We start from the raw sequence: 14,211 nt of genomic DNA, 5'->3' as shown, positions 1-14,211 counted from the left end.
TCAAGCTTTAGCTGTTTGAAATAGCTTCTTAGAGTACCCTCTCTTTTAGTTAGGCAATATGTTCACGTGTTCGTGATTTTATGGAAATAGCTTCTTAGAGATTTCATGATACATATAACTAAGCAACGTATTCACGTTCTGAAGAAATATAGGAAGATGCTTTAAAAGGAACCAGCCTGTTACCACTCTCCTCTTTATAATAATCATATTTCCACTTGTTTGTTTAATCTGCTGAGATAATTCATTGATTATAAATCTCTTTAGCAAGTGTCGTTAACTCCACCGGAAAAACATCTTAAAAAAAACTAGGATGCTTGGGATGAAACTAAAGTATATCTGGAATTTCTTGATATTTAACAAAAAAAAATCCCTTTAAAAAGAGCTTTCTGAGTCTTTCTTTAATAGCTTTGAAGCTGTAGTGCCGATGCAATCATCTGAGAGTTGGATCAAGTATATTTAGATATCAGCTATGTCTTTTACCTCTTCCGCATTCCAATCTCTAGGTTAGCTGCAACATGCCCTATCCTTATTTACTCTAGTAATGAACTGTATTTACGCACAAAGGATTTAGACATGGAGATTCGTGGATACCTATAGAATATACTTCAACCTTCCTATAAGTCAATACTTCTTAACATAAACTCATACATAGAATATCCAACAAAATAAAATAATCAAAAGCCAGAGAGCCTACTCTGAGCTTCTTTAAATAAAAAATACAATGTGTCAGTGAAGAGGAGTTGGCCAGAGAAAGAAGCGCACGAAAGGTCCACAAAGTGCATCTCAAGTACACTTTCCGCATACGGACAAACTAACCATTCTAATTGAAAGAATGTGATTTTCATTAGTTATTTACACGTACATTGCATCATGCCATCATCTTCTTTTCGACAATTGTTTATTTGTGTTTTGCTTTTTTTTTTTCTCATTGGCTTTTGAATGGTTTAGCCTCTCTTTTCGAACTGTTCATGTCAATTGTGATATCAATTTTGGTTCCCGGAAGCTGTCCTGAAACATATCAGTTTATTTGCTCATTTATCTTTTTGAAGGGATTGATCATTATATCATTCTCTGCATTGGCTATGCCTTTTACATATTCTTAGGGATGTATAGCCACTATTCATCAGCTGCCTTTTACATATTCTTAGTGAAACTAACTATGGCCATGGAGACCAACTGTGTTCGTTGTTGTCCTTTTACACCTAAAATGCTACTCTTTGAATCTTTGAAACCCTTTTCTCTAAAGGGCGGTTTTGATTGGATTGCAGATGGAAAGGGAACAATCCATGGGTGGGATATTCACCGGTCTCGGTGGCGTGGACGGTACATGTAGACGGGGTTTTGGTATATATCAAAAGAATGCTGATGAATTAAAAGAGATGAATTTCAGTTAGACATCAGAAGCGAGAGATTCTTGGGTCAAAATCCAGACTTGAGGAGCTTTAGAGGAGAGGATACGAGATGGATGGAGTTGCGTTTCGAACGTTATTGTAACTTGAAAGCTCAAAGAAGTTATGCTGATGGAGCATGTTGAGCCTTGATTCTCCTAATGTTTCGCTTGAGCCGTTACAAGCTCTCTTGCATGGCTAAAATATGATTTATAGCATGATTGAGAGAGGCCTTTGAGACCGGTTTGCATAAAAATAAAAAAGACATCGCTACAACTAAATACATAGAGACATGATTAAGGCATCTCTAAAACGTAGTAAAAGTAATTTAATTTTTTGGGTCATCGTAAGCCCATTAGGAAAAAAAAACGGTGGCCAAGCTGACTTAATCACCAAGGCAGAGCAGAGCCAGAGAAAGAAACCCTAATTGAAGATTGGAACAATGAAAGACAATTTTCGATCTTCCAGTGGATTTGGTAGAGGATGAAGATATTCTCGAGGGTGTCGATTTCATCTCTGAGATCAGTGAGATCAACCTGGAAGGTTCTTGATGATGTCACTCCAAACTGGGAGATATGGGATCATCATCTACACAACGTGTCTTTGAAAGGAAACGCTTGCTTATTTTTCTGCTCACAAGATCATAACGGAGGAGGGGAGGAGTACTGTTGCAGGTTTCTTCGTCTGTTTTGATTTCACAACAGAGAGATTCGGCGCTTCTGCCTCTGCCGTGTCAGTATTATCGTGGACGAGTTTCTGTGTCTTATTCTTGTGTTAGAGAGGAACAGCTCGCTGTATTGTATCAACACTGCGATGCACGTGAGACGACCGAGATTAGTGTTACGGATAAGATTGGTCCTGATGTTGTGTCTTGGACAAAGTTTCTGAAAGTGGTCTCGAGCATTTGTGTTCACCCTTCTTCCAGTAGCTTTTTCATTGACGTGGAGAAGAAAATTGTTGTTGTTTTCCTTCTAGAAAAGGTTAGAAAAGGTCCACTCCTATCTCTACCAAACTGCTCATGTCTTCGGACAAGATGGATACTTCAAATCTGTGAGAATCCGACAAGCTCCTAATCTCGAAGACATTTTCTATGGTCCGACACTGGTGTGCTCTTCGTATCTTCCAAGCTTACTGCAACCAACCAGGCTAATTGAAAGAATGTGATCATCTTCTTCGGATAATTTTTTTTTTCTTCTTTGAACATTTGGCTTTTGAATGTTTTGGCCTCTCTTTTCAGACTGTTCATGTCACTTGTGCTATGTATTAGAATCGGGCTATTGACTTAAATTTTGTTAGCTGTTAAACTGCTTAGTTTATATGACCATTTATGCTTCCTGGGAGCTATCCTCAAACAATTGTTCATCATTTGGAAACATGTTTAGTTTGCAACAAACACTCTCTTTAGTCTTTGTTGTATAGTGTCGTGAAATTGTTTTTATAGGATATCCACAGCTCTTTTTCTTAATTTGCTCATTATCTATTTGAAGGGATTGATCATTAAATCATTCTTTCCGGTGGCTATGCCCTGTTCAGATTCTGTATCGACACTAGCTGCCTTTTACATATTCTTAGTGAAACACCCTATGGGCTATGGCTATGGAGATTGCTGTGTTCGTTGTGTCTCTCTGTTATGTTTCAGATTTATAGGTTTTTTGAGCTTCTGTTGTTGTCACTTATCCTCCCCCTCAACCTGTTTCAGATTTACTTAGGACCTCCTCGTTTAGCTAGGGTGAGATGCTTGCTTCCCTGCGACGGCTGAAACATATAAACGATCTTGTTGACTGGTTCTGGTGAAAGATATAGGTTTTTCATATTATACAACCATGACATCTAATACATAAGGTTTTTCTTATTTTTATAGAATGCTATTGATTTTCATTAATATCCTTTTTCAACACATTTCATTAATTTTTTCTATCATTAATTTAAAGTAAATACATTATTAACTTGAAAAATTTTGGAAAACAAAATCCATTTTTTTTTGTAATATGGCATGATTATTTATGTCTTCATAGGAGTTTTTATCTTATGTTTATTTTATCATGGAAACATCACTAGTAAAAATAAAATATGCACTGAAAAACAATTGCATAAAATATTATGATTTTTTGACATATAATTTGGATTGAAGTTATGATTGTTTGACATATATATTTAGATTTTTATTACATAAATTTTGAAATTTGTGTGTTCATGAATAAATTTGGAGAGAACTCATCTTTCAATAACTTTGAATTTAGGTAGAATTAGAGAATCAATCATAATTAAACTGTTGAAAAAAATTTGAATAGATTTTAAAAATTATCACAATAACATTGGATTTTACTAATCCATGAACCAATAATATGAAATCTCAAAATTTTAACAATTCTTTTACCATTAACCCCAAATATATAGTAGGCATTTGTTTTTGGAAAAATTATATTAAGCATATCTCAAACGTACTAAATCTTTATAAACTAAGTGTTTCGCTCGCGTCTGTGGACATAAACATTTTTAACCACTTATTAATAATTTAGAAGTTATAATAATTAATAAATTGTTCTTTCTGTTTTCATTTGAATTTTTTTACGTGTTATATTTTTTTACACTTCATCATATAAATCTTAAAAGCACTCAATATTTGTTTAATTATATAAAATCAAAATTTTATTTAATTAATATTTTTAGTTATGTGTTTTCTATTTTTAAACCTTTTTATTAATAGTTTTTTCAAGTAATAATACAATATAAGCCCCTACAATATATATATATATATATATATATATATATATATATATATATATGTATTATTTTTTTTAATATGTTTTTAGATTTTGGAATATTTTTATTAGAAAAATTCTCTAGGATAGACCTAAAAAGGTTTTTGTCACAAATATAGACATTAAAAATAAAAATGACAAAAATAAATTTAAATGTGTTAGGAAAAGAAGTAAATATACACTTATACCCCTATGGTTAATTAATCTAGACATTAGGGTTTAGAGTTAAGGGGGTGGGTTTAGGGCTAGGGTTTAAAAATAAAAAAAAAAGTTAAAATTTTCAAAATAAAAAATGCTATTTTGGTCATTATAGTTTTTGAAGTCTATTTTTGTGACAAAAACCTAAAAAAGATATGTTTAAGAAAATTGTCTTTTTTATTATTATTAATTTTAGTCATTTATTTAATAGAAAAGGAGAACAATATTAATTGGAATGAAAATAAAAAAAATTATTTATATACCCATTAGGAGAAACGGATCGGCCAAGTCGACTTCATCACCACGAAACCCTAACAGAAGTGGAACAATGAAGACAATTTTCGATTGTTGGTTCAAAAAAACGAAGAAGAAGAAGAAGACAATTTTGGATCTTCCAGAGGATTTGGTTGAGGATGAGATAATATCTAGGCTGCCGATTTCATCTCTGAGGTCAGTGAGATCAACCTGCAAAAAGTGGAACACTTTATGTAAAAATCGGATCTTATTTGGTAAAGCAGCAAAGAAGCAGTTCTTGATGATGGACTCGAGGAGGATTTGTTTGATGAACTTGGATCTCAGCAAAGACAATGGCGACCCATCTATAAAACAGGTAAGCGTACTTGATCAAAAATTCCAGATACCTATGGTGTTTCAGAGTGATGGCTTGCTACTATGCGTCCTTAAGGATTACTCTAGGCTTGTGGTATGGAACCCTTACTTAGGGCAAATGAGGTGGATCGAACCCAGAAACAGTTTCCATAGTTCAGACAGGTTTGCTCTCGGACACGACAGCAACTTTAACTACAAGATCCTGAGGATCTCCAGTGAGATTCATCCAGTTACAGAAAGAAAAGTTTTAGGGTTCGAACTCTACGATTTCACCTCGAGTTCTTGGAAGGTTCTTGATGATGTCACTCCCAAGCGGCGGCAGATAAGGTCTTGTCAACAGTGCGAGTCTTTGAAGGGAAACGCTTATTTTCTTACGAGTGTTAGAGGTTCCTTCCGCTGTTTTGATTTCACAACAGAGAGGTTCGGACCGCCTCTGCCTCTGCCGCCGTTTCATTCTTACGATGGATTCCATTGCACGTCTTTCTCTTGTGTTAGAGAAGAGCAGCAGCTCGCTGTGTTGTATCAACGCTGGGAGTGGGAGTCAAGTGATACGATCGAGATTAGCGTTACTGATAAGATTGGTCCTGATGATGTGTCCTGGACAAAGTTTTTGAAAGTGAACACTGGCTATTGGGTTTACCCTACTGCTCGGAGTTTCCTCGTCGACGAGGAGAAGAAACTTGCTGTGGTTTTCGTTCTAGACAAGCTCAGTAGTGGATGTCTCTACCAAACTGCTCACGTCTTCGGACAAGATGGATACTTCAAATATGTGAGAATCGGAGAAGCTCCCTATCTCCGAAACATGGTGTGCTCTTCATATCTTCCAAGCTTACTGCAACTCAACCAACCAGGCTAATGGAAAGATTGTGGTCATCTTCTTTCGGATAAATCGTTAATTATGTGTTTTGTCTTTTGAATGTTTTTAGCCTCTCTCTTTTCAGACTGTTCATGTCTCTCGTGATATGTAATGTAACCTATGATACAGGTTCATCCTGTTCACCTTTAAAACTGATTACTATATATGATTATGCCGTCCAGAAACAATTTTTCATCATTTTGCAAACGTGTTTAGTTTTCAAAACACTCTCTTTATTGTAAAACTGTCCTGAAATATTCTTGATAGGATATCAAACAACTATTTTTAATTGGCTCATGAAGGGATTGATCATTAAATAATTCTTTGCAGTGGGCTATGCCTTGTTCAGATTCTATATAGCCACTATTCATCAGCTGCCTTTTACATATTCCCTATGGCTATGGAGATCGCTGTGTTTTGTTCTGCCTCTCTGTTATGGTTTCTTATTTATTGGCTGGGAGCTTCCGTATTTTGAAAATTATCAAAGCAATAACATTGAATTTTACTAAAACCATAAACAAATAATATGAAACTAGGTACTTAATTATTCTTTTGTAGATACTTATTAATAAATGTATTATTAGTTTAAAGAACAAAAAAATTAAATCAAAAATCAAATTTATACTATTTTATGAATATTCTATTTTCTAAATTTTTACCTTTTATTGATTTTTAAATATTATTTTTGGATACAACGTTATCATTTTATTTTAAAATATGTTGTTATCTAATTAAATAAAAAATATAATTTTTAATATAAAGTGACGTTATTAAATTAAAATTTTGGAATTACCAAAACTTACAAAATCTCAAAATAAATCAAAATCACAAGAATGTTAAACCGAACCCAACTTTACATATTATATTAATTAAAGTAAATAAAACTATTAATATATGTACAATTATATTTTGAAATACCTACCATGTTGACAAAAAAAAACATTAATATGTAATGTATAAGACAATAACATTTAAAAAAAATATATATATTAATTTTTAACTTAAATAACACACAAATGTCATTCTTGCAAAAAAAAAAAATCACTTTAACAAACAAATATAAATAAAATCTTGTTTGATTAGTTGGGCCATGAGAGACCCATTAGGAGGAAAGGATTAGCCAAGTTGACTTCATCACCACGACATATATAAATACCAGAGCAACGAAACCCTAACTGAAGTTTGGAACGATGAAGACAATTTTAGATCTTCCAGAGGATTTGGTAGAGGATGAGATAATCTCTAGGCTGCCGATGACATCTCTGAGAACAGTGCGATCTACCTGCAGAAAGTGGAACACTGAATGTAAAAATAGGATTCTTTTTGGTAAAGAAGCAGCAGCAAAGAAGCAGTTCATGATGATGGATTCGAGGAGGATTTGTTTAATGAACTTGGATTTGCCCAAAGACAATGGCGACCCATCTGTAGAACAAGTACTTGATCAGATCCAGATCTCTAAGGTGTTTCAGTGTGATGGCTTGTTGCTATGCTTCCTTATGGATTGCTCTAGGCTCTTGGTATGGAATCCATACTTAGGGCAAACGAGGTGGATCGAACCCAGACATAGTTTCCAACATGGAGACAGCTTTGCTCTCGGATACAACAACAATCTTAACCACAAGATCCTGAGATTCTCCAATGAGGTTCATCCAATTACAAGTAAACACGTTTTAGGGTTCGAACTCTACGATTTTAGCACGAGTTCTTGGAAGGTTCTTGACGTCACACACCCCAGTGGGAGATAAGAGAACAGCTAAACAATGTGTCTTTGAATGGAAACGCTTATTTTCGTACGAGTGTTATAGGTTTCTTTGACTGTTTTGATTTCACAACAGAGAGCTTTGGACCGCTTCTGCCACTGCCTCCGTTTCATTCTTACCATGGATTACATTTCACGTCTTTCTCGTGTGTTAGACAAGACAAGCTCGCTGTGTTGCATCAACACTGGGAGTTATGTCGGACAATCCAGATTAGTCTTACGGATAAGATTGGTCCTAATGTTGTGTCTTGGACAAAGTTTTTGAACGTGGTGTTGGAGTAAGCTTTAAATAACTTGAGAAGCAAGCTAACCTAATCTAACCGAGATATGGTTTACTAAATAGATTAGGAAATATCTAATAAGTGTTTTTACTAATAAGATTAGGAGTTATCTTTTCTTATATAAGGAGTTGCTGAGTTGTGGCAACACTTAAGAGTTGATAGATTTGAGTTTGAGAGCTTAAGGTTTTGAGTGAGTTTCCTTAAGAGATTAATAAGAGAGATATTCTTATTACTTGTGAGTTTCATATTCGATTACTTGAACTAGATTTGGTATCAGAGCCTCTAGGAATCGATCACGATGGGAGATATTGTAACTAAAAAAATTAAAGAAGGAGGTGGCTCCTCTTCGATAAGATGTCCGATGTTGACAACTACAAATTATACTGTCTGGGCTATAAGAATCAAAGTTGTGCTCAAGGTACACAAAGTATGGGATGCTGTCGAAGACGAATCTGACCTAGGGGAAAAGAACGACATGGCAATAGCCCTAATCTTCCAATCTATACCCGAAACACTTATCCTACAAGTAGGTGAATTGGATACGGCTAAGAAGGTTTGGGAAGCGATCAAGTCAAGGCATATGGGAGCAGAACGAGTGCGAGAGGCCAGACTACAAACATTAATGGCAGAATTTGATAGATTACGTATGAAAGACACTGATACTATTGATGACTTTGTTGGAAAATTATCAGAGATTTCATCAAAATCTTCGGCATTGGGGGAAACTATTTAAGAAACAAAGCTAGTAAAGAAATTTCTCTCAAGCCTCCCGCAAAAAAAATATATACATATCGTGGCTTCGCTAGAGCAGGTCCTTGATCTTAAAACCACGAGCTTTGAAGACATAATCGGAAGGTTAAAAACATACGAGGAGAGAGTAGCAGAAGAAGAAGAAGAACCGCAGGATCAGAGCAAACTCATGTTTGCAAATACAGACAGTCAGCCACAATCTCAATATTCAAACCGAGACTACAATAGTTACAGAGGTCGTGGACGAGGAGGAAGGTTCTACAACCGTGGTAGAGGTCGAGGTCGGTACAACGATTGCTATTATGATAACATTGATCTATCAAAGATCACGTGTTTCAGATGTGACAAGAAGGGACACTATGCCTCAAGCTGCCCTGATCGTCTGTTAAAGCTACAAGAAGCGGCAGAGTCAGTCACAAACGGTGACACGCAAGAGGCTGAAGAGTTAATGGTGAATGAAGTCGTTTATCTAAACGAAAGGAATGTAAATCCACAGGAGTTTGAAACAAGCTCGGACAGAGACAATATTTGGTATCTTGATAATGGGGCAAGCAATCATATGACCGGTAATCGAAGCTACTTTAAAAGTATTGATGAATCTATCACCGGGAAAGTACGATTCGGAGACGATTCTAGGATTGATATTAAAGGCAAGGGATCAGTTATGTTCTACAGCAAAGATGGTGGAAAGAAAATTATCTCAGACGTTTACTTTATACCAGCATTGAAAAGTAATATTATCAGTCTTGGCCAAGCTACAGAGTCGGGATGTAATGTTGCGATGAAAGAAGATTATCTTGTGTTACGTGACAAGGAAGGAAGACTGATAACTAGAGCAAAGAGATCTAAGAATAGGCTGTACAAAGTGCAAATCGATATTATGGATGAGAAATGTCTGCAGCTCGAGACAATGAGCAATACAACGTTGTGGCATGCACGTTTAGGCCACATAGGAAGAGATTCGATGGGTACAATGGCAAATAAGGAGATGGTTATAGGAATGCCAAAACTTAAAATTGAGAAGGAGACATGCTTTACCTGTTTGCGTGGAAAACAAGCAAGGGGTTCATTCCCTCGTGCGACGACATATCGAGCAGAAGAAGTATTAGGTCTCATTCATGGAGACCTTTGTGGGCCAATTACTCCTCCCACACCATCTAAAAAACGTTATATATTCGTACTAATCGATGATCACTCACGCTATATGTGGTCTAGTCTATTGGAAGGAAAGGATGAGGCGTTCGAAAAATTTAAAATATTCAAGGCAATAGTTGAGAAAGAAACAGGAAGTACTATCAAGACATTTAGATCAGACAGAGGAGGAGAATTCACATCAAACGAGTTCTCTAGTTTCTGTCAAACACATGGGATAGCAAGACATCTTACCGCCCCTTACACACCGCAGCAAAACGGCGTAGTAGAGAGACGAAACAGAACCTTGCTCGGAATGACTCGGAGCCTCCTCAAACACACCAACCTACCAAACTACTTATGGGGAGAAGCCGTAAGGCATGCAACTTATCTCATCAACCGTGCAGCAACTCGCACGCTCATTCAAAAGACACCCTACGAAACGTTCAAAGGTAGAAAGCCAAATATTGAGCATATAAGAGTTTTTGGTTGCATTGCTTATACGAAAGTAGATAGTCCACACACTCGAAAGTTGGACGACAGGTCTCGTACGTTAGTTCATCTTGGCACAGAGCCAGGATCAAAAGCCTATAGGCTATTTGATCCAATAAACCGTAAGATAACGGTTAGTAGAGATGTGGTATTTGATGAGAATAAAAGTTGGAACTGGATGAGCAATGATAAGGAACCAGAGACCTTCACAATCAACCTTGGAGATTTTGGAAATAGTGGCTTACGTGAGATCGAAGAAACTAGTGAGCCAGGTAACACCGGGAATGAGAATGAAGTCGTTGGGGAAGAAACTGGAGCAGATGAGCAGAGCATAGTGCCGATAGAATATCATGAAGATGATACTGTTGAAACAGGACCTCGCCTAAGAAGGTCTACGAGAGAGACTAAGACGCCGGGTTATCTAGATGACTACATCCTCTTAGCTGAGGTAGAAGGAGAACGTTTGCTTCTGATGATCAATGACGAACCCAGGAGTTATGATGAAGCCAAAGAAAATAAGGTATGGAGAGACGCTTGTGAAGATGAGATCAGATCAATTGTAAAAAATAAAACGTGGGATTTGGCGGATCTTCCAGCAAAGGCTAAAGCAATCGGATTAAAGTGGATCTTTAAAGTGAAACGAAACTCCGATGGAAGTATAAATAAATATAAGGCAATACTAGTTGCAAAAGGCTATATACAAAGGCATGGCATTGACTTTGAAGAGGTGTTCGCACCTGTTGCTCGAATTGAGACCGTGCGGTTTATATTGGCTCTAGCTGCATCTAAAGGATGGGAAGTGCATCACCTAGACGTCAAAACTGCATTCCTCCACGGTGATCTTAAGGAAGAGGTATATGTTTCGCAACCAGAAGGCTATGAGATTAAGGGAAAAGAAAACAAAGTGTATAAGTTAAACAAAGCTCTGTATGGTTTGAGACAAGCTCCACGTGCATGGAATGAGAAGCTGAATCAAGTACTTGGAGATTTGGGTTTTATAAAGTGCTCTAAGGAACCAGCATTGTACCAGCGACGGGACAAAGAACAGCAGCTCTTGGTTGCGGTTTACGTAGACGACCTTCTTATCACAGGCACAAGTCTGAATTTGATTCATGAATTCAAAAGAGGAATGTCATCAAGATTTGAGATGAGTGACTTGGGAAAGCTGACATATTACCTTGGGATCGAGGTGGATCAACACGAAGAGGGAATAACGCTAAGACAAGAACGTTATGCTAAAAGGATACTAGAAGAGACAGGTATGAAAGACTGCAATCTTGTTCATGTTCCAATGGATTCTGGTTTGAAGTTCTCCAAATCAATAGAAGAAGAAGGCGTAGATGAACAAGAGTACAGGAGGAGCATTGGGTGTTTGAGATACTTACTTCATACACGTCCCGATCTCTCTTATGCGGTAGGCGTTTTGTCGAGGTACATGCACGAGCCACGACGCTCTCATAGTGCAGCGGTCAAACAGATATTACGGTATTTACAAGGAACGCTTACACATGGGCTCACATTCAGACGAGAAAAGAAGGTCCCGAGGTTGATAGGATTCAGCGACAGTAGCCATAATGTTGATGAGGATGATGGTCGAAGCACAACTGGTCACGTCTTCTACTTCTCGGAGTCGCCGATCACATGGTGCTCATGTAAACAAGACACAGTTGCGCTCTCATCTTGTGAAGCAGAGTTTATGGCAGCTACGGAAGCAGCTAAACAGGCTATATGGCTTCAGGAGCTTCTTGGTGAGATCAATGGCACAATGAGTGAAAAGGTGGTGATTTATATCGACAATAAGTCTGCCATAGCTCTCACTAAGAATCCAGTGTTTCACGGGCGAAGCAAACATATACATCGTCGTTATCACTTCATAAGAGAATGTGTTGACAATGGTTTGATCGAAGTACAGCATATACCGGGAAATGAGCAAAGAGCAGACATCTTGACAAAAGCACTTGGAAGAATACGATTCAAGGAGATGAGGAGTTTGATTGGAGTAGGAGATTTGACAAGAACCGATTTCAAGCTTAAGGAGGAGATTGTTGGAGTAAGCTTGAAATAACTTGAGAAGCAAGCTAACCTAATCTAACCGAGATATGGTTTACTAAATAGATTAGGAAATATCTAATAAGTGTTTTTACTAATAAGATTAGGAGTTATCTTTTCTTATATAAGGAGTTGCTGAGTTGTGGCAACACTTAAGAGTTGATAGATTTGAGTTTGAGAGCTTAAGGTTTTGAGTGAGTTTCCTTAAGAGATTAATAAGAGAGATATTCTTATTACTTGTGAGTTTCATATTCGATTACTTGAACTAGACGTGGTCACTGGTTTTTGGGTTAACCCTTATTCCGGTAGTTTTTTCATTGACGAGGAGAAGAAAATTGCTGTGGTTTTCGTTCTAGAAACTGTCAAAGCCTGTCGCTACCAAACTGCTCATGTCATCGGGCAAAATGGATACTTCAAATCTGTGAGAATCCGAGAAGCTCCCTATGTCCAAAACAGTTATCCTCATAACAGATCTTATCTGCCACTGTTGTGCTATTCATATCTTCCAAGCTTAGTGCAACTCTAAATCAACCAACCAACCAGGCTAATGTAAAGAATGTGATGTAATAGAACCGGTCTATTAACTTAAATCTTACTAGCTGTTCTGATGATACAAGTATCTAATATCATGTTTGGTTCCTGGGAGCTATCCTGAAACAAATGTTCATCATTTTCAAACATGTTTAAATTTGCAACACTCTCGTTATTATTGTAAAAGTGTCCTGAAAATTTCTTGATAGGATATCAACAATTCTTTTTTAATTGGCTCATTATCTATTTGAAGGGATTGATCATCAAATCGTTCTATGCCTTGTTCAGATTCTGTATAGCCAACTATTCTATCAGCTGCTTTTTATATATTCTTAGTGAAACTCCCTATGGCTATGGAGATCGCTGCGTTTGTGCCATTGTGATCGTTACGGCTTTGACATTAGCTCAACTTCCGGCTCTCTTGTGCTGATTCATTAGATTTTTAACGTTTAACTCTAATCTCAATTCAAGATCTATACTTTAAACTGTTTAAATGAATGCTAAATTTGTTAAAATAAATAAAAGATTATGAATGAAAACTATCTTTCTTCCCCTTAATTTGTGTTCTCGTTTCTTTACTTTAGTGTCTATTCTTGTGTAATTGGAAGAATTCTGGGATAGGCAAACATGTGGGTCACACAAGTATAATCACAGCCAATGATAGCAGCTAACGAGTAACGAACAAAATTAACAAATCTTAAAATTCGTTAAAAGTCGTTCACGGGCCATTTAAAATAGAGTTATTCTTGGGTTATTATAGTATAGTATTAATACTATAGTATTATTATAATATATTTACATATAAAATCCTACAATATACTAAAATAAATAACATAGAAATATAAATTATGCTAATAAATATCAGTTTTATAGTATAACTAAATAAATTTTTAAAATGAATTGTATTCAATTTGTAACAAATAGAAAAAATGAAGAAGATTTTCATTTTTTTTATTTTATACTATGAATTTATTTTACCAAACACGAAAATATATTAATATATAATAACAATTAATAATAAAGTAAAATATATAAAACAAATCATTATACATTAATAATATCGAATAAGAAACATAAATAATAACATTATCGATTTATACAATATATAACATTAAAATGTAAATATTTTTTAAAGTTTTGCGATGTTATCCGTTATATATTTATAAATTGAAATCTATCCGCACATGAAAAATCTAGTATACCTTATTTGACGGCTCTGGGTGGACGGACCACTAGCTAACTTATTTCACGTTTGTAATAGATATAGATTGTTTATACCATATTACACGTTTCTATTTTATCTTGCTGGTAGAATGTTAACAAGACAATTTGCTCTTTTCATATGAAAAATAACATTCTATAATTTTTAATCTAAGCAAAATTCATTGAAAAGCCAAGCGTTCCT

General features: G+C 36.0%; 2 protein-coding genes across 2 annotated transcripts; both read left to right on the top strand.

The window, feature by feature from the left end:
* Window positions 1–4,454: 4,454 nt before the first annotated feature.
* LOC106447341 (F-box/kelch-repeat protein At3g13680-like) lies at window positions 4,455–6,011 on the top strand. The gene has a single exon (XM_013889244.3). It carries the CDS (start codon window positions 4,584–4,586, stop codon window positions 5,811–5,813), a length of 1,230 nt encoding a protein of 409 aa, XP_013744698.2. The 5' UTR covers window positions 4,455–4,583; the 3' UTR covers window positions 5,814–6,011.
* Window positions 6,012–7,003: 992 nt separating this feature from the next.
* On the top strand, window positions 7,004–7,854 carry LOC106447340 (F-box/kelch-repeat protein At3g13680-like). Its single transcript, XM_048778227.1, has 2 exons — window positions 7,004–7,472; window positions 7,649–7,854. Exons 1-2 carry the CDS (start codon window positions 7,004–7,006, stop codon window positions 7,852–7,854), a joined length of 675 nt encoding a protein of 224 aa, XP_048634184.1.
* The last annotated feature ends 6,357 nt before the right edge of the window (window positions 7,855–14,211 follow it).

Source organism: Brassica napus, chromosome A4, assembly GCF_020379485.1.
Source record: "Brassica napus cultivar Da-Ae chromosome A4, Da-Ae, whole genome shotgun sequence".
NCBI classification, from domain to species: Eukaryota; Viridiplantae; Streptophyta; class Magnoliopsida; order Brassicales; family Brassicaceae; genus Brassica; species Brassica napus.
Note: the sequence above shows the minus strand (reverse complement) of the source record. Positions and strands in the feature narration are given on the sequence as shown.

Excerpts from the sequence above, each read along its gene's own strand:
- LOC106447341 (XM_013889244.3), top strand. The coding sequence starts at position 4,584 with ATGAAAATAAAAAAAATTATTTATATACCCATTAGGAGAAACGGATCG.
- LOC106447340 (XM_048778227.1), top strand. The coding sequence starts at position 7,004 with ATGAAGACAATTTTAGATCTTCCAGAGGATTTGGTAGAGGATGAGATA. Across the intron at positions 7,473-7,648 it reads TGAGGTTCATCCAATTACAA|AGAGCTTTGGACCGCTTCTG; the intron begins GTAAACACGTTT and ends ATTTCACAACAG.